At 54.2% G+C, this 26,176-nt stretch overlaps 1 protein-coding gene across 2 annotated transcripts in view; it reads right to left on the reverse strand.

The window, feature by feature from the left end:
* The window catches only part of LOC140386575 (E3 ubiquitin-protein ligase CBL-like), a 170,792-nt gene that overhangs the window by 54,043 nt on the left and 90,573 nt on the right, over positions 1 to 26,176 (reverse strand). For both annotated transcript variants that reach the window (XM_072469013.1, XM_072469014.1), the window contains exon 4: positions 934 to 1,055. In XM_072469013.1, the coding sequence (XP_072325114.1) occupies positions 934 to 1,055 (122 nt within the window). The remainder of the gene's footprint in view (positions 1 to 933; positions 1,056 to 26,176) is intronic.

Consider the following 26,176-nt stretch of genomic DNA (forward strand, 5'->3'; position numbering starts at 1 on the left):
TGCCTCACCCTGTTTCAAGAGGGAGGCTCTCTGCCAGGAATTCAGTTTCATGATTGAGGCTCTCCGTCAGGGACCCTGTTCGATCCTGGCCCTGGGTTACTGTCCGTGTGGAGTTTGCACATTCTCCCCGCGTCTGCGTGGGTCTCAACCCCACAACCCAAAGATTTTTCAGGGTAGGTGGATTGGCCACACTAAATTGCCCCTTAATTGGATAAAGATAATTGGGTACTCTAAATGGGTTTTTTTTAAAGCTTCAATCCAGATGTACAACAAACTTGCAGCTATTACAAACTCACACACTTAACAGCCATTGAATCCTCATGGAATGTGGGAAACATGGCAGCTAATTTGCACACAGCAAGATCCCACAAACAGAAATGTGATAATAATCCACTTCATCGATCTTTAGAGATGTGGGGTGAGGGGTAAATATTGGCTCAAGGTCACTGTGGAGAATCCCTCCTCCCATCATCCCCACAAGCTCTTGGAGTCGTTTACAGCCACGTCTGGAGCAGGCAGGAGGCTTGGCTTAACATTTCACGGGAAAGATGGGCCACTCTGTATTGCATTGAGGAGGGCTTAACGGTGATGCAGTGGTTAGCACTGCTGCCTCACGACACCGAGGTTCGATCCCGGCCCTGGGTCACTGTCCGTGTGGAGTTTGCACATTCTCCCCGTGTCTGCGTGAGTTTCACCCTCACAACCCAAAGATGTGCAGGGCAGATGGATTGGATACTCTAAATTGCCCCTTAATAGGAAAAAATGAATTGGGTACACTAAATTTATTTTTAAAAAGGTATTGCGTTGAGGGTGTCAGCTCTGAATTGTTGAGGTCAGGAATCAGGAGTGGGAATTGAGCCCACAACCTCCTGACTGCGGGGCAGGCGGACGGGCGGGATAACCACTGGACATTGAGAGTGGTTGGCACGTTACCTGGCTGGTTTCTGAGTGTAGTGCTGGAGTCTCGCCTTCACCTCGTCGTACGTCAGGAAGGCCATGTAACCAGGGTGCGTGACGGCCAGGAAATTCCAGTTCTTCAGCAATGAAGGCCATGGCTGCAAATGGAAAAAGGACATTCCATCAGGAAACAGGGAACACTCCGGCATCGTGCAAATAAGAACATCCCTCCACCACATCATTGAATCAACCCGGTCTTCTCTGAGTCCGGGCCACCTTCAACAGGAACGTTCAAAAGATGTGTGCATGATTGGGAGCACTACCACTTGCAAAGAGTTTCTCTGTTGTAAAATTATATTTCACAGTTACCACGTGGAATGTTTCAACATGCCTGTCACGAGATCTCTGGAGAAACATCAGAGCTCCAACGGGTCTGGGTCCTACGTGTGATAAAACAGTGCAGCACCCCCTCAGTATTGAACCTCTGAGAGTACAGCACTCTCTCAGTACTGAACCTCTGACAGTGCAGCACTCTCTCAGTACTGAACCTCTGACAGTGCAGCACCCCCCTCAGTATTGAACCTCTGAGAGTACAGCACTCCTTCAGTGCTGAACCTCTGACAGTGCAGCACTCCCTCAGAACTGGCCCTCTGACAGTGCAGCACTCCCTCAGTACTGGTCCTCCGACTTGCAGCACTCCATCAGTACTGACCCGCTGTCAGGGCAGCACTCCCTCAGTACTGACCCTCTGACAGTGCAGCACTCCCTCAGTACTGACCCTCTGACATTGCAGCACTCCCTCAGAACTGACCCTCTGACAGTGCAGCACTCCCTCAGTACTGACCCTCTGACAGTGCAGCACTCCCTCAGTACTGACCCTCTGACATTGCAGCACTCCCTCAGTACTGACCCTCTGACAGTGCAGCACTCCCTCAGTACTGACCCTCTGACATTGCAGCACTCCCTCAGTACTGACCCTCTGACAGTGCAGCACACCCTCAGTACTGACCCTCTGACATTGCAACACTCCCTCAGTACTGACCCTCTGACAGTGCAGTACTCCCTCAGTACTGACCCTCTGACATTGCAGCACTCCCTCAGTACTGACCCTCTGACAGTGCAGCACTCCCTCAGTACTGACCATCTGACAGTGCAGCACTTCCACAGTACTGACCCTCCAACTGCAACACTCCCTCAGTACTGACCATCTGACAGTGCAGCCCTCACTCAGTACCAACCCTCTGACAGTGCAGCACTCCCTCAGTATTGACCCTCTGAGAGTGCAGTACTCCCTCAGTATTCATCCTTTGACAATGCTTCACTGCCTCGGCACTGACCCTCCGACAATGCTGCACTCCCTCAATACTGACCATCCAACAATACAGCATTTGCTCAGGACTGATCCTCCTCCAGTTCAACATGTGAAAAAACAGACAGTACGGTCAATAGTTCAAAACCACCTCAGTACTGACCCTCTGACAGTGCAGCACTCCCTCAGCACAGACCCTTTCACAATGCAGCACTCCCTCAGTACCAATCATTTGACAATGCAATACTGACCCTCTGACAGTGCAGCACTCCCTCAGTACCGACCCTCAGAAATGCAGCACTCCCTAAGTACTGACCCGCTGACAGTGCAGCACTCCCTCAGTACTGACCCTCTGACAATGCAGCACTCCCTCAGTACTGATTCTCTGACAGTGCAGTACTCCCTCAGTACTGACCCTCTGACATTGCAGCACTCCCTCAGTACTGACCCTCTGATGGTGCAGCACTCCCTCAGTACTGACCCTCCAACAGCAGCACTCCCTCTGTATTAACTCTCTGACGGTGGAGCACTCCCTCAGTACTGACCCTCTGACATTGCAGCACTCCCTCGGTACTGACCCTCTGACAGTGCAGCACTCCCTCAGTACTGACCATCTGACAATGCAGGGCTGACTAAGTACTGACCATCTGACAGTGCAGCAATCCCTCAGGACTGACCCTCTGACAGTGCAGCACTCCCTCAGTACAGGCCCTTTGACAGTGCAGCACTCCCTCAGTACGAATCATTTGACAATGCAGCGCTCCCTCAGTCCTGCCAATCTGACAGTGCAGCACTTCGTCAGTACTGAGCCTATGACATTGCAGCACTCCCTCAGTACTGACTCTCAGACAATGCAGCGCTCCCTCAGTACTGAGCCTCTGACGGTGCAGCACTCCCTCAGTACTGACCCTCCAACTGCAGCACTCCCTCAGTACAGACCCTCTGAGATTGCAGCACTTCCTCAGTACTGACCATCTGACAGTGCAGCACACCCTCAGTACTGACCCTCTGACATTGCAGCACTCCCTCAGTACGGACCCTCTGACGGTGCAGCACTCCCTCAGTACTGACCCTCCAACTGCAGCACTCCCTCAGTACTGACCCTCTGAGATTGCAGCACTTCCTCAGTACTGACCATCTGACAGTGCAGCACTCCCTCAGTACAGGCCCTTTGACAGTGCAGCACTCCCTCAGTACTGACCCTCTGACGGTGCAGCACTCCCTCAGTACTGACCCTCCAACTGCAGCACTCCCTCAGTGCTGACCCTCTAACATTGCAGCACTCCCTCAGTACTAACCCTCTGACAGTGCAGCACTCCCTCAGTACAGGCCCTTTGATAGTGCAGCACTCCCTCAGTACGAATCATTTGACAATATGCGCGCCCTCAGTTCTGACCCTCTTACATTGCAGCACTCCCTCAGTACTGACCACTCTGACAGTGTAGCACCCCCTCAGTACTGACCCTCTGACAGTGCAGCACTCCCTCAGTACTGACCCTCTGACAATTGCAGCACTCCCTCAGTACTGACCCTCAGACATTGAAGCACTCCCTCAGTACTGACCCTCTGACAGTACAGCGCTCCCTCAGTACTGACCCTCTGACAGTACAGCGCTCCCTCAGTACTGACCCTCTGACAGTGCAGCACTCCCTCAGTACTGACCCTCTGATAGTGCAGCACTCCCTCAGTACTGATCCTCTGACATTGCAGCACTCCCTCAGTACTGACCCTCTAACGGTGCAGCACCCCCTCAGTACTGACCACTCTGACAGTGCAGCCCTCACTCAGTACTAACCCTCTGACAGTGCAGCACTCCCTCAGTACTGACAGTCTGACAGTGCAGCACTCCCTCAGTACTGACCCTCTGATAGTGCAGCCCTCCCTCAGTACTGACCCTCTGACAGTGCAGCACTCCCTCAGTACTGACCCTCAGACAATTGCAGCACCCCCTCAGTACTGACCTTCTGAATGTGCAGCACTCCCTCAGTCCTGACCCTCTGACATTGCAGCACTCCCTCAGTACTGACAGTGCAGCACTCCCTCAGTACTGACCCTCTGACATTGCAGCACTCCCTCAGTACTGATCCTCAGACAGTGCGGCCCTCACTCAGTACCAACCCTCTGACAGTGCAGCACTCCCTCAGTACTGACCCTCTGACATTGCAGCACTCCCTCAGTACTGGGTCTCTGACATTGCAGCACTCCCTCAGGACTGACCCTCTGACAGTGCAGCACCCCCTCAGTACTGACCCTCTGACATTGCAGCACTCCCTCAGGACTGACCCTCTGACAGTGCAGCACTCCCTCAGCACTGACCCGCTGACAGTGCAGCACTCCCTCAGTACTGACCCTCTGACATTGCAGCACTCCCTCAGTACTGTCCCACTCACATTGCAGCACTCCCTCAGGACTGACCCTCTGACAGTGCAGCACTCCCTCAGAACTGACTCTCTGACAGTGCAGCACTCCCTCAGTACTGTCCCTCTGACATTGCAGCACTCCCTCAGTACTGACCCTCTGAGAGTGCAGCACTGCCTCAGTACTCACCCTCTGACGGTGCAGCACCCCCTCAGTACTGAACCTCTGACAGTGCAGCACTCCCTCAGTACTGACCCTCTGACATTGCAGCACTCCCTCAGTACTGACCCTCTGACAGTACAGCGCTCCCTCAGTACTAACCCTCTGACAGTGCAGCACTCCCTCAGTCCTGACCCTCTGACATTGCAGCACTCCCTCAGTACTGACACTCTGCCATTGCAGCACTCCCTCAGTACTGACCCTCTGACAGTGCAGCTCTCCCTCAGTACTGATCCTCTGACAGTGCAGCCCTCACTCAGTACCAACCCTCTGACAGTGTAGCACTCCCTCAGTACTGACCCTCTGACAGTGCAGCACTCCCTCAGTACTCACACTCTGACAGTGCAGCACTCCCTCAGTACTGACCCTCTGACATTGCAGCACTCCCTCAGTACTGACATTGCAGCACTCCCTCAGTCCTGACCCCCTGACATTGCAGCACTCCCTCAGTACTGACAGTGCAGCACTCCCTCAGTACTGACCCTCTGACATTGCAGCACTCCCTCAGTACTGATCCTCTGACATTGCAGCCCTCACTCAGCACCAACCCTCTGATATTGCAGCACTCCCTCACTAATGACCCTCTGACAGTGCAGCACTCCCTCAGTACTGGCCCTCTGACAGTGCAGTACCCCTTCAGTACTGACCCTCTGACATTGCAGCACTCCCTCAGTACTGTCCCTCTGACATTGCAGCACTCCCTCAGTACTGACCCTCTGACAGTGCAGCACTCCCTCAGTACTGACCCTCTGACAGTGCAGCACTCCCTCAGTACTTTCCCTCTGACATTGCAGCACTCCCTCAGTACTGACCATCTGTCAGTGCAGCACTCCCTCAGTACTGACCCTCTGACAGTGCAGCACTTCCACAGTACTGACCCTCTGACGTTGCAGCATTCCCTCAGTACTGACCCTCTGACATTGCAGCACTCCCTCAGTACTGACCCTCTGACAGTGCAGCACACCCTCAGTAGTGACCCTCTGACATTGCAGCACTCCCTCAGTACTGACCCTCTGACAGTGCAGGACTCCCTCAGTACTGACCCTCTGACATTGCAGCACTCCCTCAGTACTGACCCTCTGACAGTGCAGCACTCCCTCAGTACTGACCCTCTGACATTGCAGCACTCCCTCAGTACTGACCCTCTGACAGTGCAGCACTCCCTCAGTACTGACTCTCTGACATTGCAGCACTCCCTCAGTACTGACAGTGCAGCACTCCCTCAGTCCTGACCCCCTGACATTGCAGCACTCCCTCAGTACTGACAGTGCAGCACTCCCTCAGTACTGACCCTCTGACATTGCAGCACTCCCTCAGTACTGATCCTCTGACATTGCAGCCCTCACTCAGCACCAACCCTCTGATATTGCAGCACTCCCTCACTACTGACCCTCTGACAGTGCAGCACTCCCTCAGTACTGACCCTCTGACAGTGCAGTACTCCTTCAGTACTGACCCTCTGACATTGCAGCACTCCCTCAGTACTGTCCCTCTGACATTGCAGCACTCCCTCAGTACTGACCCTCTGACAGTGCAGCACTCCCTCAGTACTGACCCTCTGACAGTGCAGCACTCCCTCAGTACTGACCCTCTGACAGTGCAGCACTTCCACAGTACTGACCCTCTGACGTTGCAGCACTCCCTCAGTACTGACCCTCTGACATTGCAGCACTCCCTCAGTACTGACCCTCTGACAGTGCAGCACACCCTCAGTAGTGACCCTCTGACATTGCAGCACTCCCTCAGTACTGACCCTCTGACAGTGCAGTACTCCCTCAGTACTGACCCTCTGACATTGCAGCACTCCCTCAGTACTGACCCTCTGACAGTGCAGCACTCCCTCAGTACTGACCCTCTGACATTGCAGCACTCCCTCAGTACTGACCCTCTGACAGTGCAGCACTCCCTCAGTATTGACCCTCTGAGAGTGCAGTACTCCCTCAGTATTCATCCTTTGACAATGCGTCACTGCCTCGGCACTGACCCTCCGACAATGCTGCACTCCATCAATACTGACCATCCAACAGTACAGCATTTACTCAGGACTGATCCTCCTCCAGTTCAACGTGTGATAAAACAGACAGTATGATCAATAGTTCAAAACCACCTCAGTACTGATCCTCTGACAGTGCAGCACTCCCTCAGTACTGACCCTCTGACAGTGCAGCACACCCTCAGGACTGACCCTCTGACAGTGCAGCACTCCCTCAGCACAGACCCTTTGACAATGCAGCACTCCCTCAGTACGAATCATTTGACAATGCAATACTGACCCTCTGACAGTGCAGCACTCCCTCAGTACTGACCCTCAGAAATGCAGCACTCCCTCAGTATTGACCCGCTGACAGTGCAGCACTCCCTCAGTACTGACCCTCTGACAATGCAGCACTCCCTCAGTACTGATTCTCTGACAGTGCAGTACTCCCTCAATACTGACCCTCTGACATTGCAGCACTCCCTCAGTACTGACCCTCTGACGGTGCAGCACTCCCTCAGTACTGACCCTCCAACTGCAGCACTCCCTCTGTATTAACTCTCTGATGGTGCAGCACTCCCTCAGTACTGACCCTCTGACATTGCAGCACTCCCTCAGTACTGACCCTCTGACAGTGCAGCACTCCCTCAGTACTGACCCTCTGACATTGCAGCACTCCCTCAGTACTGACCCTCTGACATTGCAGCACTCCCTCAGTACTGACCCTCTGACAGTGCAGGGCTGACTAAGTACTGACCATCTGACAGTGCAGCACTCCCTCAGTACTGACCCTCTGACAGTGCAGCACTCCCTCAGTACAGGCCCTTTGACAGTGCAGCACTCCCTCAGTACGAATCATTTGACAATGCAGCGCTCCCTCAGTCCTGCCAATCAGACAGTGCAGCACTTCGTCAGTACTGAGCCTCTGACATTGCAGCACTCCCTCAGTACTGACTCTCAGACAATGCAGCGCTCCCTCAGTACTGAGCCTCTGACAGTGCAGCACACCCTCAGTACTGACCCTCTGACATTGCAGCACTCCCTCAGTACTAACCCTCTGACGGTGCAGCACTCCCTCAGTACTGACCCTCCAACTGCAGCACTCCCTCAGTACTGACCCTCTGACATTGCAGCACTTCCTCAGTACTGACCCTCTGACAGTGCAGCACTCCCTCAGTGCTGACCCTCTGACATTGCAGCACTCCCTCTGTACTAACCCTCTGACAGTGCAGCACTCCCTCAGTACAGGCCCTTTGACAGTGCAGCACTCCCTCAGTACTGACTCTCTAATGGTGCAGCACTCCCTCAGCACTGACCCTCCAACTCAGCACTCCCTCAGCACTGATTCTTGCCTCTTGACATTCTTGTCCAGTAGGGCGAGTGCTAGAAACCTGGCTGGGGTTGGGCGCAGAGTTCCAAACCCGTAACCAAGGATACTGTGAAAGGCCTCTCACAGGGGTGAGTGATGGGGGTGATGCTTGTGCCTTGGGTGTTGGGGTGGCGATCTTACTTGTAGCACAGAGTGGCCACAAACAAACTGCTTCGATTTCTAACCGTTGGCAGGTCAAAGGTGAAAAAAGGCCGTTGGTCAGTCAAAGCAGACGGAAAGTTCAGGCATCACAGGCAGAGGAAGTAGCTCTCGAACTCGTGTGGTCTGTTTCCATGGGAACCAAGGTGGCCAAGTTCCATGTGCTGTACAACTAGGCCAGTGGCGGGCAGTGGGGGAGGGGGTGCATGCAGGCGGCCAAATTTGGGCGTGAAGCAACTCTCTTTGAACTTCAGTGACCCAAGTCACTGAATACCTGAACGTTCTAATCAGATTAACTGGAGCCTGAAGCATTTAAAGCAGAAATGTTCTCCAGAGGAAGTTATCGAGCCAGAGTCTATTGTTTCTTCAGGCCAATACAATTTGGATTTAGCACTGTAACTTCAAGGTCGGTTGATCATGATGTTCACGTAATTCAATGCTCCAGAATGTCCATGAGTATAAAGTTTCCCTCCGGGAGAATACCCCATGAGAAAAACCATCCGGTATTTGAATGTTTTGTGGGGTTTCTTTTGGGGTTTCACAGAATGTAGGCAAGGAACCCAGGAACCCTCCTTGCTCATTTCTTCACTGGTGCACCTGCTGCTTTATCTGTGCACCCTCACCCCCCCCCCCCCCCCCAACTGATGCACTATCAATTACCACAAAGACGAGAGTAGTGGAATAATCAAGGCTTTATTGAGCAAAGATGTTGTGCCTCCTGTAGCTGCCACCAGAATGGCTGCAGCACCTGCGAGCACACACATTTATACACTGCCTACTGGGCGGAGCCAGCAGGCAGGGATTTACCCATGTACCTCTACTATACAGGCCTTACCGTAATACATGTAATACTGTTATTGGTGACTACCACATTCACCCCCTGTTAGAATAAGAGTCCGGCGAGGGTGTGGAAAACATTACAAGTTCAGTCTGTCGGGGGCCTTGACCCTCCTCTGTGATCGCTTCTGTCCTGGTGGTGATGTGGGCGCCGGCTTGGTCATCTGTGACTCCGGGAGCATGTTGTCCTCGTCTTCGTCACCCCTGTGGGGAACCAGTGGGAGGACGGATCCTCCTGGGGCAGGGGCTGCGGTGAGGTTCGCTGGAGGGAGGGTGAGTGGCGCAGGGGTGGGAGAGGCAGCCGGGGGGGGGGGGGGTGGTGTCAGGTCGGGGGACGTGAGTGGGGATCCAGCGGGTGCCAGGTCCCAGAGGGAGACTGTGTCTTGGCGCCTGTCGGGGTGTGCCGGGTAGGCGTATTGCGGGTTCGCGTGTAGGAGGTGGACTCTTTCGACCAAGGGGTCCGACCTATGGGTCCGTACATGCTTGCGAAGGAGGACGGGTCCAGGAGCTGTCAGCCACGTTGGGAGCGAGACCCCGGAGGCGGACTTCCTGGGGAAGGCAAACACACGTTCGTGAGGGGTCTCGTTAGTCACGGTGCAGAGGAGCAATCGGATGGAGTGGAACGCGTCGGGGAGGACCTCCTGCCAGCGGGAGACCGGGAGATTTTTAAACCACAGGGCCAGTAGGACGGTCTTCCAGACCGTCCCGTTCTACCTCTCCACCTGCCCGTTTCCCAAGGGGGTTGTAGCTGGTCGTCCTGCTCGAGGCAATGCCCTTGCTGAGCAGGAATTAATGCAGCACATCACTCATAAAAGAGGATCCCCGATCGCTATGGATGTAGGTGGGGAAACCGAACAGAGTGAAGATGCTGTGCAGGGCTTTAATTACCATGGCAGAAGTCATACCGGGGCATGGGATGGCGAAAGGGAACCGGGAGTACTCATCAACCACGTTCAGGAAGTACGTGTTGAGGTCGGTGGAGGGGAGGGGCCCTTTGAAGTCCATGCTGAGGCGCTCAAAGGGGCGGGAGGCCTTCACCAGGTGTGCTCGATCTGGCCGGTAGAAGTGCGGCTCGCACTCCGCGTAGACCTGGCAGTCTCTGGTGACGGTCCTGATCTCCTCAATGGAGTAGGGCAGGTTGCGGGCCTTGATGAAATGGAGGAACCGGGTGACCCCCGGGTGGCAGAGGTCATAGTGGAGAGCCTGGAGTCGGTCCACTTGTGCGCTGGCACATGTACCGCGAGAAAGGGCGTCAGCCCCTAACAGCCTCCCCGAACAGGCGCCGGAATGTGGCGACTAGGGGCTTTTCACAGTAACTTCATTTGAAGCCTACTTGTGACAATAAGCGATTTTTATTTCATTTTTCATTTCATTCAGGGGGCTCGTTGAGCTTCCCCGTTCGATACAAAATCTCGTAATTATAGGTGGAGAGCTCGATCCTCCACCTCAAGAACTTGTCATTCTTGATCTTGCCCCACTGTGTGTTATTGAACATGAAGGCAACCGACCGTTGGTCAGTGGGGCGAGTGAATATCCTGCCAGCCAGATAATGTCTCCAATGCCGCACAGCTTTCACAATGGCTTGGGCCTCCTTTTTTACAGAGGAGTGCTGAATTTCGGAGGCATGGAGGGTGCGGGAAAAGAAGGCCACGGGCCTGCCCGCCTTGAGGGTGGCGGCCAGAGCTATGTCCGATGCATCTGAAAGGGAGGGACTCGTTGACCGCGTGCATCGTGGCCTTGGCGATGTCTGCTTTGATGCGATTGAAGGCCTGGCGGGCCTCAGCCGTCAGGGGAAAAACTGTGGACTGAATGCGTGGGCGGGCCTTGTCCGCATAATTAGGGACCCATTGGGCGTAGTAGGAGAAAAACCGCAGGCATCGTTTCAGGGCCTTGGGGCAGTGGGAGTTCCATGAGGAGGCGCATGCGGTCTGGGACGGGCCCTAGAACTCAATTTTCCACGACATAGCCATGGATGGCTAAGCGGTTGGTGCGGAACACGCATTTCTCCTTGTTGTACGTGAGTTTAAGGAGTTTGGTGGTCTGGAGGAATTTTTGGAGGTTAGCGGCGTGGTCCTGCTAATCGTGGCTGCAGATGGTGACATTGTCTAGGTACGGGAAGGTGGCCCGCAGTCCGTACAAGTCAACCATTTGGTCCATCTCTCGTTGGAAGACCGAGGCCCCATTAGTGACGCCGAAGGGAACCCTATGGAAGTGATAGAGGTGGCCATCTGCTTCGAACGCAGTGTATTGGCGGTCCTCCGGGCGGATGGGGAGCTGGTGGGAGGTGGACTTCAGGTCCACTGTGGAAAAGACCCGATACTGCGCAATCTGATTGACCATGTCAGATATGCGTGAGAAGGGGTACACGTCGAGCTGCGTGTACTGATTGATGGTCTGACTGTAGTCAATGACCATCCTCTGCTTCTCCCCAGTCTTTACTACTACCACTTGTGCACTCCGGGGGCTATTGCTGGCCTCAATGACCCCTTCCCGCAGAAGCCGTTGGATGAAGGTCCTGTCCTGGGCACTGTACCGTCTGCTCCTGGTGGTGACAGGTTTGCAATCCGGGGTGAGGTTCACAAACAGGGAAGGTGGATCGACCTTAAGGGTCGTGAGGCTACATACGGTGAGGGGGGATAGGGGTCCGCTAAATTTTAAGGTTAAGCTTTGGAGGTGGCAGTGGAAGTCCAGGCCGAGTCACAGGGCAGCGCAGAGGTGAGGGAGGACGTAGAGCCGGAAGTTGCTAAACTCTACGCCTTGGACGGTGAGGGTCGCGATGCAGTACCCCCGGATTTCCACGGAATGGGATCCGGAGGCCAGGGAGATTTTCTCGATGATGGGGTGTACCGCGAGAGAGCAGCGCCTTACCGTCGTGGGGTGGATGAAGCTCTTTCTGCTCCCGGAGTCAGAAAGGCAGGTCGTCTCGTGCCCACCGATCTTCACCGTCCTTGTTGCGGTCGTGAGGTTGCGGGGCCAGGACTGATCCAGGGTGATCGAGGCGAGCTGCGGCAGATGCTGGGAGGTCCCGGCTGGTCAGCAGTGGTGGAGGTAGCGTCAGGTGATGAACAGCCAGACGAGCAGGGGTCCTGAGGCGCAGTCCAAAATGGCGCCGAAGATGGCGGCGCCCATAGGGTGCACATGGCGGGCGGCATCAAAGATGGCGGCACCCACAGGCCGCACGTGGCTTGCTGTGAAGAAGATGGCGGTGTTCACGGGCTGCATGTGGCTTGCGAGGCGGAAAATGGCGGCGCCTCTGGGTTGCACATGGGGGGTGTAGGAACGCCGAGCCTGGAAACAGCGGCGACCGACCAGGCCTGGCAAACGGAAACGAAGAGTCCCTTCTTCCCACACCCGTTGCAGGTCACACTCTGCACCGGGCAGCGCTGCCTGGGTTGTTTGTTCTGCCCACAAAAATAGCACTTGGGCTCTCCAGGGTTGGCTGGCTGCCGCGCAGCGCAGGCTTGCGGTGAGCTGGAGTCGGCAGCTGGTTGGGCCCACGAGGGTGCCACGTGGTCGGGAGCGTATGACTGGACATTACGGGAGGCTACTTCGAACAAGTTACCGAGCTGCCTAGTTCCCGCAAGATCAAACGTACCCCCTTCCAGTAGCCGCTGGCGGACGTATGCAGACCTCATGACCATAATGTAAGCGTTGCAAATTAAAAGTTCTGTGTGCTGGACAGCCGAAACTGCCTGGCAGTCACAGTTCCTACCTAGGATGTGCAGGGCACGCCAGAAATCGTCCAGAGCCTCCCCGGGGAATTTCTGTCTCATGGCCAGGAGGTGCCTGGCGTATACTTGATTGACTGGTCGAACGTAATGTCCCTTCAGGAGCGCCATTGCTTCAGAGTAAGTGGGCGCATCCCGGATGAGAGGACAAATGTCAGGGCTCACCCGTGAATAAAGGACTTGGAGTTTCTGCGGGTCCGAGGGTTCCTCAGCGGATGTTCGGAGGTAGCTTTCGAAGCAGGCTAGCCAGTGGTCAAAGGCGGACGTAGGGTTGGCTGCTTGAGGGCTCAGCTGCAGGCGATCAGGCTTGATGCGGAGATCCATTGTTTAAAAAATTATTTGCTCAATAAATTGATGCACTATCAATTACCACAAAGACGAGAGTAGTGAAATAATCGAGATGTATTGAGCAAAGATGTTGTGCCTCCTTTAGCTGGAACCAGAATGACTGCAGCGCAGGCGAGCACTCACATTTATACGCCGCCTGCTGGGCGGATCCAGCAGGCAGGGATTTACCCTTGTACCTCTAATATACGGGCAGTGCCGTAATACATGCACCACTGCTAGTGGTGACTATCACACCACCCCTCCCACATGAGGGACCTTCACAAGGGTGGGGCAATCCACTATCTTGGCAGGGCCGGCAGCAAATGGCACGCTGCGCCGTCACAACATGAGTTGGGTGGCGCCCGATCGTGTGCACAGCGAGATCCCACAAGCAGCCAGTGACCTGCATTCCCCGGAGCGGCTGCCGGTGCACAGATAAGTATTCGCTCCACAAGGCCCATGGGAAGGGGAGGGGAGAGGTGGAGGGAGACTTCCTCTTCAAAACTGCGGCCCAGGGACCTGTTACTGGGGCAGGCGGAGACCTGGCCGGGTGGGTGGGGGAGGGGGGGGGGCGCATAAATGTGAGGGCGTAGGTTTGCTATCCAGGAATCTCAGGAGCACCTCTCTCTCTACCCTCTCTCTTGACGTCTCCCTCTCTGTCTCTCTTTCTGCCTGTCTCTCTCTCTCTGCCTGTATGTCTTGTTCTGTCTCTCAGTCTCTCCCTCTCAGTCACTCTCGCTCTCTCTGACTATAGCTTTCTCTCGTTTTGTCTGTTTGTTTCTCAATCTGCCTGTCACTCTCTCTGCCTGTATCTCTTGTTCTGTCTCTCCCTCATGTCACTCTCACTCTCTCTGACTCTAGCTCTCTCTCTCTTTCTGTCTGTCCCTCTCCATCCATTTGTGTGTTTGGGTGTGTCTCTCTGTATCTCCCATTTGTCTCTTTCTTTGAGTCTTTCTCTGCCTATCTGTCTCCCCCTGTCTCATTCTCGGTTTGTCTCTGGCTCTCTCTCTCTCTTTCTGTTGTCTCTCTGTCTCGCCCTTGATGGATTATGTACTCTGGGATAACACAGGCTGCAACTGGATGCAGCTTTGACCAAAAGATACTCCAGACCTTGAAGTTAGTTCAATCTGCTTTATTGAACCAGTAGCACAGTTACCTCAGTTCTTTATGAGTTTGACTCTCTGCTAACCTAAGTGTGATTACTCTGTCTGACTGAACCAGACTAGCTCTTAGCCACGTGCTGGAGGTGTGATACTGTACATACACCCTGACTCACTCTGTAGATGTTCATCAGTGGAAAGAGGCGAAGTGTGAGTGCCTCGTGCCTTTTATAGTGAGATCCCACTCCTGAGTGTCCTGCCTGCTCATTGGTCAAGTCCTGTTCTCTGTGTTCATTAGCTGCCTGTCTGTATATCATTATGTGCATGTTTGCATATCATGACAGCCCTCTCTCAGTCAGTCTCTCTCTCTGTCTTTGTCTGTTTCTCTCTCTGTCTCTCTGTCTCTGTATGTCTCTCTGTCTCTCTCCCTTTGTCCCTCTCTCTGTCTCCCTCTCTTTGTCTCTCTCTGTTTGCCTTTCTCTGTTTGTCTCCCTTTCTCTCTGTCTCCCTCTCTCTACGTCTCCCTTTCCAAGACTCACGCACTCTCTGTTTCGCTTTTTGTCTCTCTCTCTCTCTCTCTCTGTCTCTGTCTCTCTGTGTGTCTCTCTCTCTGCCTCTCTGTTTGTTTCTCTGTCTCTGGCTCTCTGTCTCACTCTGTCTGTCTGTCTGTCTCTCTCTTTATATGTCTCTCTGTCTCCACTCTCTACAGCTCTCCCTCTCAGCATCTATCTATCTGTCTCTCTCTTTCAGTGCCTCTCTCTCGCTCTGCTTCTCTCGCTCTCTGTCTCGTTCTCTCTGTCCCTCGGTCTTTCTGTCTCTCGCTCTTTCGGTCTCTTGCTCTCTGTCTCTCACTCTCTCTATATTTGTTTCTCTCTCTCTGTTTCTGGCTCTTTCTGTCTCTCTCTCTCTGCCTCTCTCTATTTGATTCTCTCTCTACATCTCCCACTTTCTCTATGTCTCCTGCTCCCTACGTCTCCTTCTCTCTACATCTTGCGCTCTTTACGTTTCCCTCTCTCTACGTCTCCCTCACTCTAGGTCTCTCTCGCCTTACGTCTCCCTCGCTCTACGACTCCCTCGCTCTACGTCTCAATCACTCTACATCTCCCTCGCTCTACGTCTCCCTCTCTCTACGTCTCCTTCACTTTACGTCTCCCTCGATCTACGACTCCCTCGCTCAATGTTTCCCTCGCTTTACGTCTCCCTTGCTCTATGTATCCCTCGCTCTACGTCTCCCTCTCTCTACGTCTCCCTCGCTCTACGTCTCCCTCGCTCTACGTCTGCCTCGCTCTACGTCTCCCGCTCTCTACATCTCCCACTCTCTACGTCTCCCTCTCTCTGTCTCCCTCTCTCGACATCTCCCTCGCTCTACATCTCCCTCTCTCTAGGTCTCCTCGTTCTATGTCTCCCTCTCTCTACGTCTCCCTCGCTCTACATCTCCCTCGCTCTATGCCTCCCTCACTCTACATTTCCCTCGCTCTACATCTCCCTCGCTCTATGTCTCCCTCCCTCTACGTCTCCCTCTCTCTACATCTCCCTCGCTCTACAGCTCCCTTGCTCTATGTCTCCCTCACTCTACATCTCCCTCGCTCTACATCTCCCTCGCTGTATGTCTCCCTCTCACTACATTGACCTCTCTCTACGTCTCCCTCTCTTTACGTCTCCCTCGCGCTGTCTCCCTCTCTCTACGTCTCCCTCCCTCTACATCTCCATCGCTCTACATCTCACTCGCTGTATGTCTCCCTCTCACTACATCGCCCTCTCTCACCGTCTCCCTCTCTCTACATCGCCCTCTCTCACCGTCTCCCTCTCTCTACATCACCCTCTCTCTACATCTCCCTCACTCTACATCTCCCTCTCTCCATCTCCCTCTCTCTACATCTCCCTCTCTCTGTCTCCCACTCTCTACATCCCCCTCTCTCGACGTCTCCCTCTCTCTACATCGCCCTCTCTCTATGTCTCCCTCGCTCTGTCACCCTCTCTCTACATCTCCCTCTCTCTACATCTCCCTCTCTCTACATCTCCCTCGCTCTACATCTCAAACTCTCTCTGTCTCCCTCTCTCGATGTCTCCCTCGCTCTACATCTCCCTCTCTCTAGGTCTCCTTCGCTCTACGTCTCCCTCTCTCTACATCTCCCTCTCTCTAGGTCTCCTTCGCTCAATGCCTCACTCACTCTACATCTCCCTCGCTCTACATCTCCCTCGCTCTATGTCTCCTTCTCTCTACGTCTCCCTCTCTCTACATCTCCCTCGCTCTACAACACCCTTGCTCTATGTCTCCCTCGCTGTATGTCTCCCTCTCACTACATCGCCCTCTGTCTACGTCTCCCTCTCTCTACGTCTCCCTCTCTACGTCTCCCTCTCACTACATCGCCCTCTCTCTACGTCTCCCTCTCTCTACGTCTCCCTCGCTCGGCGTCTCCCTCTCACTACATCGCCCTCTCTCTAAGTCTCCCTCTCTCTACGTCTATCTCGCTCTGTCTCCCTCTCTCTACATCTCCCTCGCTCTACGTCTCCCTCGTTCTACGTCTCCCTCGATCTACGTCTCCCTCGCTCTACGTCTCCCTCGCTCGACATCTCCCTCTCACTACATAGCCCTCTATCTACGTCTCCCTATCGCTACACCTCCCTCTCTCTACATCGCCCTCTCTCTAAGTCTCCCTCTCTCTACGTCTCCCTCGCTCTGTCTCCCTCTCTTTACATCTCCCTCTCTCTAAGTCTCCCTCTCTCTATGTCTCCCTCGCTCTGTCTCCCTCACTCTTCATCTCCCTCTTTCTACATCTCCCTCTCTCTACATCTCCCGCTCTCTACGTCTCACTCTCTCTACGTCTCCCTCTCTCTACATCTCCCTCTCTCTATGTCGCCCTCTCTCTACGTCTCCCTCTCTCTACGTCTCCCTCTTTCTACGTCTCCCTCTCTCTACGTCTCCCTCGCTGTCTCCCTGGCTCTACATCTCACTTTCCAAGTCTCACGCACTCTCTGTTTCGCTTTTTGTCTCTCTCTCTCTCTGTCTCTGTCTCTGATGCGCTAAGCGTCAGGAACCACAAAGACATGTGAGACTTTAACTCAGGCTTTAATATGCTACATGGGAGGCTTACCCGACACATACGACCCCAGACAGAAGGGGGCCGGTCCCAGAAGAGGGTTCTTATACGTAACTCCCGGGGGAGTGGCTATGGCGGAGCTCTCCGTGGCCAGGTCGGGTTACCTACCAGTGACTGAACCTCTGCAGAGCTACAGTACAATACACAGTATTACAGGGCCACGTTACGCACAACTATTATATACTATGTACAATGGTAGGGAAGTACAGTGGTGTATCACCACAGTCTCTCTGTGTCTCTCGCTCTCTGCCTCTGTTTGTTTCTCTGTCTCTGGCTCTCTGTCTCACTCTGTCTATCTGTCTGTCTCTCTCTTTATATGTCTCTCTGTCTCCCTCTCTCTACAGCTCTCCCTCTCAGCATCTATCTATCTGTCTCTCTCTTTCAGTGCCTCTCTCTCGCTCTGCCTCTCTCGCTCTCTGTCTCGTTCTCTCTGTCCCTCGGTCTTTCTGTCTCTCGCTCTTTTGGTCTCTTGCTCTCTGTCTCTCTGTCTCTCTATATTTGTTTCTCTCTCTCTGTTTCTGGCTCTTTCTGTCTCTCTCTCTCTGCCTCTCTCTATTTGATTCTCTCTCTACATCTCCCACTTTCTCTATGTCTCCTGCTCCCTACGTCTCCTTCTCTCTACATCTTGCGCTCTTTACGTTTCCCTCTCTCTACGTCTCCCTCACTCTAGGTCTCTCTCGCCTTACGTCTCCCTCGCTCTACGACTCCCTCGCTCTACGTCTCAATCACTCTACATCTCCCTCGCTCTACGTCTCCCTCTCTCTACGTCTCCCTCACTTTACGTCTCCCTCGATCTACGACTCCCTCGCTCAATGTTTCCCTCGCTTTACGTCTCCCTTGCTCTATGTATCCCTCGCTCTACGTCTCCCTCTCTCTACGTCTCCCTCGCTCTACGTCTCCCTCGCTCTATGTCTGCCTCGCTCTACGTCTCCCGCTCTCTACATCTCCCACTCTCTACGTCTCCCTCTCTCTGTCTCCCTCTCTCGACATCGCCCTCGCTCTACATCGCCCTCTCTCTAGGTCTCCCTCGCTCTATGTCTCCCTCTCTCTACGTCTCCCTCGCTCTACATCTCCCTCGCTCTATGCCTCCCTCACTCTTCATCTCCCTCGCTCTACATCTCCCTCGCTCTATGCCTCCCTCACTCTTCATCTCCCTCGCTCTACATCTCCCTCTCTCTACATCTCCCTCCCTCTACGTCTCCCTCTCTCTACATCTCCCTCGCTCTACATCTCCCTTGCTCTATGTCTCCCTCACTCTTCATCTCCCTCGCTCTACATCTCCCTCGCTCTATGTCTCCCTCTCTCTACGTCTCCCTCTCTCGACATCTCCCTCGCTCTACATCTCCCTCTCTATAGGTCTCCCTCGCTCTATGTCTCCCTCTCTCTACGTCTCCCTCGCTCTACATCTCCCTCGCTCTATGCCTCCCTCACTCTACATCTCCCTCACTCTACATCTCCCTCACTGTATGTCTCCCTCTCTCTACGTCTCCCTCGCTCTGTCTCCCTCACTCTACGTCTCCCTCTCTCTACGTCTCTCTCGCTCTGTCTCCCTCACTCTATGTCTCCCTCGCTCTGTCTCCCTCTCTCTACGTCTCCCTCTCTCTATGTCTCCCTCTCTCTGTCTCCCTCTCTCTACGTCTCCCTCTCTCTACATCTCCCTCTCTCTACATCTCCCTCGCTTTACATCTCAAACTCTCTCTGTCTCCCTCTCTCGATGTCTCCCTCGCTCTACATCTCCCTCTTTCTAGGTCTCCTTCGCTCTATGTCTCCCTCGCTCTACATCTCCCTAGCTCTACATCTCCCTCGCTCGATGCCTCACTCACTCTACATCTCCCTCGCTCTACATCTCCCTCGCTCTAGGTCTCCCTCTCTCTACGTCTCCCTCTCTCTACATCTCCCTCGCTCTACATCTCCCTTGCTCTATGTCTCCCTCACTCGACATCTCCCTCGCTCTACATCTCCCTCGCTGTATGTCTCCCTCTCACTACATTGCCCTCTCTCTAAGTCTCCCTCTCTTTACGTCTCCCTCGCTCTGTCTCCCTCTCTCTACGTCTCCCTCTCTCTACAACTCCCTCGCTCTACATCACCCTCTCTCTACATCTCCCTCACTCTACATCTCCGTCTCTCCATCTCCCTCTCTCTACGTCTCCCTCGCTCTGTCTCCCTCTCTCTACATCTCCCTCTCTCGACGTCTCCCTCTCTCTACATCTCCCTCGCTCTGTCTCCCTCACTCTACATCTACCTCTCTCTACATCTCCCTCTCTCTACGTCTCCCTCTCTCTACGTCTCCCTCTCTCTATGTCTCCCTCTCTCTGTCTCCCTCTCTCGACATCTCCCTCGCTCTACATCTCCCTCTCTCTAGGTCTCCCTCGCTCTATGTCTCCCTCTCTCTACGTCTCCCTCGCTCTACATCTCCCTCGCTCTATGCCTCCCTCACTCTACATCTCCCTCGCTCTACATCTCCCTGGCTCTATGTATCCCTCACTCTACGTCTCCCTCTCTCTACATCTCCGTCGCTCTACATCTCCCTTGCTCTATGTCTCCCTCACTCTACATCTCCCTCGCTCTATATCTCCATCGATGTATGTCTCCCTCTCACTACATTGCCCTCTCTCAACGTCTCCCTCTCTCGACATCTCCCTCGCTCTACATCTCCCTCTCTATAGGTCTCCCTCGCTCTATGTCTCCCTCTCTCTACGTCTCCCTCGCTCTACATCTCCCTCGCTCTATGCCTCCCTCACTCTACATCTCCCTCGCTCTACATCTCCCTCGCTCTATGTCTCCCTCCCTCTACGTCTCCCTCTCTCTACATCTCCCTCGCTCTACATCTCCCTTGCTCTATGTCTCCCTCACTCTACATCTCCCTCGCTGTTTGTCTCCCTCTCACTACATTGCCCTCTCTCTACGTCTCCCTCTCTTTACGTCTCCCTCGCTCTGCCTCCCTCTCTCTACGTCTCCCTCTCTCTACATCTCCCTTGCTCTACATCACCCTCTCTCTACATCTCCCTCACTCTACATCTCCGTCTCTACATCTCCCTCTCTCTACGTCTCCCTCTCTCTACGTCTCCCTCTCTCTATGTCTCCCTCTCTCTGTCTCCCTCTCTCTACATCTCCCTCTCTCTACATCTCCCTCTCTCTACATCTCCCTCGCTCTACATCTCAAACTCTCTCTGTCTCCCTCTCTCGATGTCTCCCTCGCTCTACATCTCCCTCTCTCTAGGTCTCCTTCGCTCTATGTCTCCCTCGCTCTACATCTCCCTAGCTCTACATCTCCCTCGCTCTATACCTCACTCACTCTACATCTCCCTCGCTCTACATCTCCCTCGCTCTATGTCTCCCTCTCTCTACGTCTCCCTCTCTCTACATCTCCCTCGCTCTACATCTCCCTTGCTCTATGTCTCCCTCACTCTACATCTCCCTCGCTCTACATCTCCCTCGCTGTATGTCTCCCTCTCACTACATTGCCCTCTCTCCAAGTCTCCCTCTCTTTACGTCTCCCTCGCTCTGTCTCCCTCTCTCTACGTCTCCCTCTCTCTACAACTCCCTCGCTCTACATCACCCTCTCTCTACATCTCCCTCACTCTACATTTCCGTCTCTCCATCTCCCTCTCTCTACGTCTCCCTCGCTCTGTCTCCCTCTCTCTACATCTCCCTCTCTCGACGTCTCCATCTCCCTACATCTCCCTCGCTCTGTCTCCCTCACTCTACATCTACCTCTCTCTACATCTCCCTCTCTCTACATCTCCCTCTCTCTACGTCTCCCTCTCTCTATGTCTCCCTCTCTCTGCCTCCCTCTCTCGACATCTCCCTCGCTCTACATCTCCCTCTCTCTAGGTCTCCCTCGCTCTATGTCTCCCTCTCTCTACGTCTCCCTCGCTCTACATCTCCCTCGCTCTATGCCTCCCTCACTCTACATCTCCCTGGCTCTACATCTCCCTGGCTCTATGTCTCCCTCCCTCTCCGTCTCCCTATCTCTACATCTCCCTCGCTCTACATCTCCCTCGCTCTACATCTCCCTCGCTGTATGTCTCCCTCTCACTACATTGCCCTCTCTCTACGTCTCCCTCTCTCTACATCGCCCTCTCTCACCGTCTCCCTCTCTCTACATCACCCTATCTCTACATCTCCCTCACTCTACATCTCCCTCTCTCCATCTCCCTCTCTCTACGTCTCCCTCGCTCTGTCTCCCCCTCTCTACATCTCCCTCTCTCGACGTCTCCCTCTCTCTACATCTCCCTCTCTCTATGTCTCCCTCGCTCTGTCTCCCTCTCTCTACATCTCCCTCTCTCTACATCTCCCTCTCTCTACATCTACCTCGCTCTACATCTCAAACTCTCTCCGTGTCCCTCTCTCTATGTCTCCCTCGCTCTGTCTCCCTCTCTCTACATCTCCCTCTCTCTACATCTCCCTCTCTCTACATCTACCTCGCTCTACATCTCAAACTCTCTCCGTCTCCCTCTCTCGATGTCTCCCTCGCTCTACATCTCCCTCTCTCTAGGTCTCCTTCGCTCTATGTCTCCCTAGCTCTACAACTCCCTCGCTCTATGCCTCACTCACTCTACATCTCCCTCGCTCTAAGTCTCCCTCTCTCTATGTCTCCCTCGCTCTACGACTCCCTCGCTCTACGTTTCAATCACTCTACATCTCCCTCGCTCTACGTCTCCCTCTCTCTACGTCTCCCTCACTTTACGTCTCCCTCGATCTACGACTCCCTCGCTCAATGTCTCCCTCGCTTTACGTCTCCCTTGCTCTATGTATCCCTCGCTCTACGTCTCCCTCTCTCTACGTCTCCCTCGCTCTACGTCTCCCTCGCTCTACGTCTCCCTCTCTCTACGTCTCCCTCACTTTACGTCTCCCTCGATCTACGTCTCCCTCGCTCAATGTCTCCCTCGCTTTACGTCTCCCTTGCTCTATGTATCCCTCGCTCTACGACTCCCTCTCTCTAGGTCTCCCTCGCTCTATGCCTCCCTCCCTCTATGTCTCCCTCTCTCTGCCTCCCTCTCTCGACATCTCTCTCGCTCTACATCTCCCTCTCTCTAGGTCTCCCTCGCTCTATGTCTCCCTCTCTCTACGTCTCCCTCGCTCTACATCTCCCTCGCTCTATGCCTCCCTCACTCTACATCTCCCTGGCTCTACATCTCCCTGGCTCTATGTCTCCCTCCCTCTCCGTCTCCCTCTCTCTACATCTCCCTCGCTCTACATCTCCCTCGCTCTACATCTCCCTCGCTGTATGTCTCCCTCTCACTACATTGCCCTCTCTCTACGTCTCCCTCTCTCTACATCGCCCTCTCTCACCGTCTCCCTCTCTCTACATCACCCTATCTCTACATCTCCCTCACTCTACATCTCCCTCTCTCCATCTCCCTCTCTCTACGTCTCCCTCGCTCTGTCTCCCCCTCTCTACATCTCCCTCTCTCGACGTCTCCCTCTCTCTACATCTCCCTCTCTCTATGTCTCCCTCGCTCTGTCTCCCTCTCTCTACATCTCCCTCTCTCTACATCTCCCTCTCTCTACATCTACCTCGCTCTACATCTCAAACTCTCTCCGTGTCCCTCTCTCTATGTCTCCCTCGCTCTGTCTCCCTCTCTCTACATCTCCCTCTCTCTACATCTCCCTCTCTCTACATCTACCTCGCTCTACATCTCAAACTCTCTCCGTGTCCCTCTCTCTATGTCTCCCTCGCTCTGTCTCCCTCTCTCTACATCTCCCTCTCTCTACATCACCCTCTCTCTACATCTCCCTCACTCTACATCTCCGTCTCTACATCTCCCTCTCTCTACGTCTCCCTCTCTCTACGTCTCCCTCTCTCTATGTCTCCCTCTCTCTGTCTCCCTCTCTCTACATCTCCCTCTCTCTACATCTCCCTCTCTCTACATCTCCCTCGCTCTACATCTCAAACTCTCTCTGTCTCCCTCTCTCGATGTCTCCCTCGCTCTACATCTCCCTCTCTCTAGGTCTCCTTCGCTCTATGTCTCCCTCGCTCTACATCTCCCTAGCTCTACATCTCCCTCGCTCTATACCTCACTCACTCTACATCTCCCTCGCTCTACATCTCCCTCGCTCTATGTCTCCCTCTCTCTACGTCTCCCTCTCTCTACATCTCCCTCGCTCTACATCTCCCTTGCTCTATGTCTCCCTCACTCTACATCTCCCTCGCTCTACATCTCCCTCGCTGTATGTCTCCCTCTCACTACATTGCCCTCTCTCCAAGTCTCCCTCTCTTTACGTCTCCCTCGCTCTGTCTCCCTCTCTCTACGTCTCCCTCTCTCTACAACTCCCTCGCTCTACATCACCCTCTCTCTACATCTCCCTCACTCTACATTTCCGTCTCTCCATCTCCCTCTCTCTACGTCTCCCTCGCTCTGTCTCCCTCTCTCTACATCTCCCTCTCTCGACGTCTCCATCTCCCTACATCTCCCTCGCTCTGTCTCCCTCACTCTACATCTACCTCTCTCTACATCTCCCTCTCTCTACATCTCCCTCTCTCTACGTCTCCCTCTCTCTATGTCTCCCTCTCTCTGCCTCCCTCTCTCGACATCTCCCTCGCTCTACATCTCCCTCTCTCTAGGTCTCCCTCGCTCTATGTCTCCCTCTCTCTACGTCTCCCTCGCTCTACATCTCCCTCGCTCTATGCCTCCCTCACTCTACATCTCCCTGGCTCTACATCTCCCTGGCTCTATGTCTCCCTCCCTCTCCGTCTCCCTCTCTCTACATCTCCCTCGCTCTACATCTCCCTCGCTCTACATCTCCCTCGCTGTATGTCTCCCTCTCACTACATTGCCCTCTCTCTACGTCTCCCTCTCTCTACATCGCCCTCTCTCACCGTCTCCCTCTCTCTACATCACCCTATCTCTACATCTCCCTCACTCTACATCTCCCTCTCTCCATCTCCCTCTCTCTACGTCTCCCTCGCTCTGTCTCCCCCTCTCTACATCTCCCTCTCTCGACGTCTCCCTCTCTCTACATCTCCCTCTCTCTATGTCTCCCTCGCTCTGTCTCCCTCTCTCTACATCTCCCTCTCTCTACATCTCCCTCTCTCTACATCTACCTCGCTCTACATCTCAAACTCTCTCCGTGTCCCTCTCTCTATGTCTCCCTCGCTCTGTCTCCCTCTCTCTACATCTCCCTCTCTCTACATCTCCCTCTCTCTACATCTACCTCGCTCTACATCTCAAACTCTCTCCGTCTCCCTCTCTCGATGTCTCCCTCGCTCTACATCTCCCTCTCTCTAGGTCTCCTTCGCTCTATGTCTCCCTAGCTCTACAACTCCCTCGCTCTATGCCTCACTCACTCTACATCTCCCTCGCTCTAAGTCTCCCTCTCTCTATGTCTCCCTCGCTCTACGACTCCCTCGCTCCACGTTTCAATCACTCTACATCTCCCTCGCTCTACGTCTCCCTCTCTCTACGTCTCCCTCACTTTACGTCTCCCTCGATCTACGACTCCCTCGCTCAATGTCTCCCTCGCTTTACGTCTCCCTTGCTCTATGTATCCCTCGCTCTACGTCTCCCTCTCTCTACGTCTCCCTCGCTCTACGTCTCCCTCGCTCTACGTCTCCCTCTCTCTACGTCTCCCTCACTTTACGTCTCCCTCGATCTACGTCTCCCTCGCTCAATGTCTCCCTCGCTTTACGTCTCCCTTGCTCTATGTATCCCTCGCTCTACGACTCCCTCTCTCTAGGTCTCCCTCGCTCTATGCCTCCCTCCCTCTATGTCTCCCTCTCTCTGCCTCCCTCTCTCGACATCTCTCTCGCTCTACATCTCCCTCTCTCTAGGTCTCCCTCGCTCTATGTCTCCCTCTCTCTACGTCTCCCTCGCTCTACATCTCCCTCGCTCTATGCCTCCCTCACTCTACATCTCCCTGGCTCTACATCTCCCTGGCTCTATGTCTCCCTCCCTCTCCGTCTCCCTCTCTCTACATCTCCCTCGCTCTACATCTCCCTCGCTCTACATCTCCCTCGCTGTATGTCTCCCTCTCACTACATTGCCCTCTCTCTACGTCTCCCTCTCTCTACATCGCCCTCTCTCACCGTCTCCCTCTCTCTACATCACCCTATCTCTACATCTCCCTCACTCTACATCTCCCTCTCTCCATCTCCCTCTCTCTACGTCTCCCTCGCTCTGTCTCCCCCTCTCTACATCTCCCTCTCTCGACGTCTCCCTCTCTCTACATCTCCCTCTCTCTATGTCTCCCTCGCTCTGTCTCCCTCTCTCTACATCTCCCTCTCTCTACATCTCCCTCTCTCTACATCTACCTCGCTCTACATCTCAAACTCTCTCCGTGTCCCTCTCTCTACATCTCCCTCTCTCTATGTCTCCCTCGCTCTGTCTCCCTCTCTCTACATCTCCCTCTCTCTACATCTCCCTCTCTCTACATCTACCTCGCTCTACATCTCAAACTCTCTCCGTCTCCCTCTCTCGATGTCTCCCTCGCTCTACATCTCCCTCTCTCTAGGTCTCCTTCGCTCTATGTCTCCCTAGCTCTACAACTCCCTCGCTCTATGCCTCACTCACTCTACATCTCCCTCGCTCTAAGTCTCCCTCTCTCTATGTCTCCCTCGCTCTACGACTCCCTCGCTCTACGTTTCAATCACTCTACATCTCCCTCGCTCTACGTCTCCCTCTCTCTACGTCTCCCTCACTTTACGTCTCCCTCGATCTACGACTCCCTCGCTCAATGTCTCCCTCGCTTTACGTCTCCCTTGCTCTATGTATCCCTCGCTCTACGTCTCCCTCTCTCTACGTCTCCCTCGCTCTACGTCTCCCTCGCTCTACGTCTCCCTCTCTCTACGTCTCCC

Source organism: Scyliorhinus torazame, chromosome 12 (assembly GCF_047496885.1).
Source record: "Scyliorhinus torazame isolate Kashiwa2021f chromosome 12, sScyTor2.1, whole genome shotgun sequence".
NCBI classification, from domain to species: Eukaryota; Metazoa; Chordata; class Chondrichthyes; order Carcharhiniformes; family Scyliorhinidae; genus Scyliorhinus; species Scyliorhinus torazame.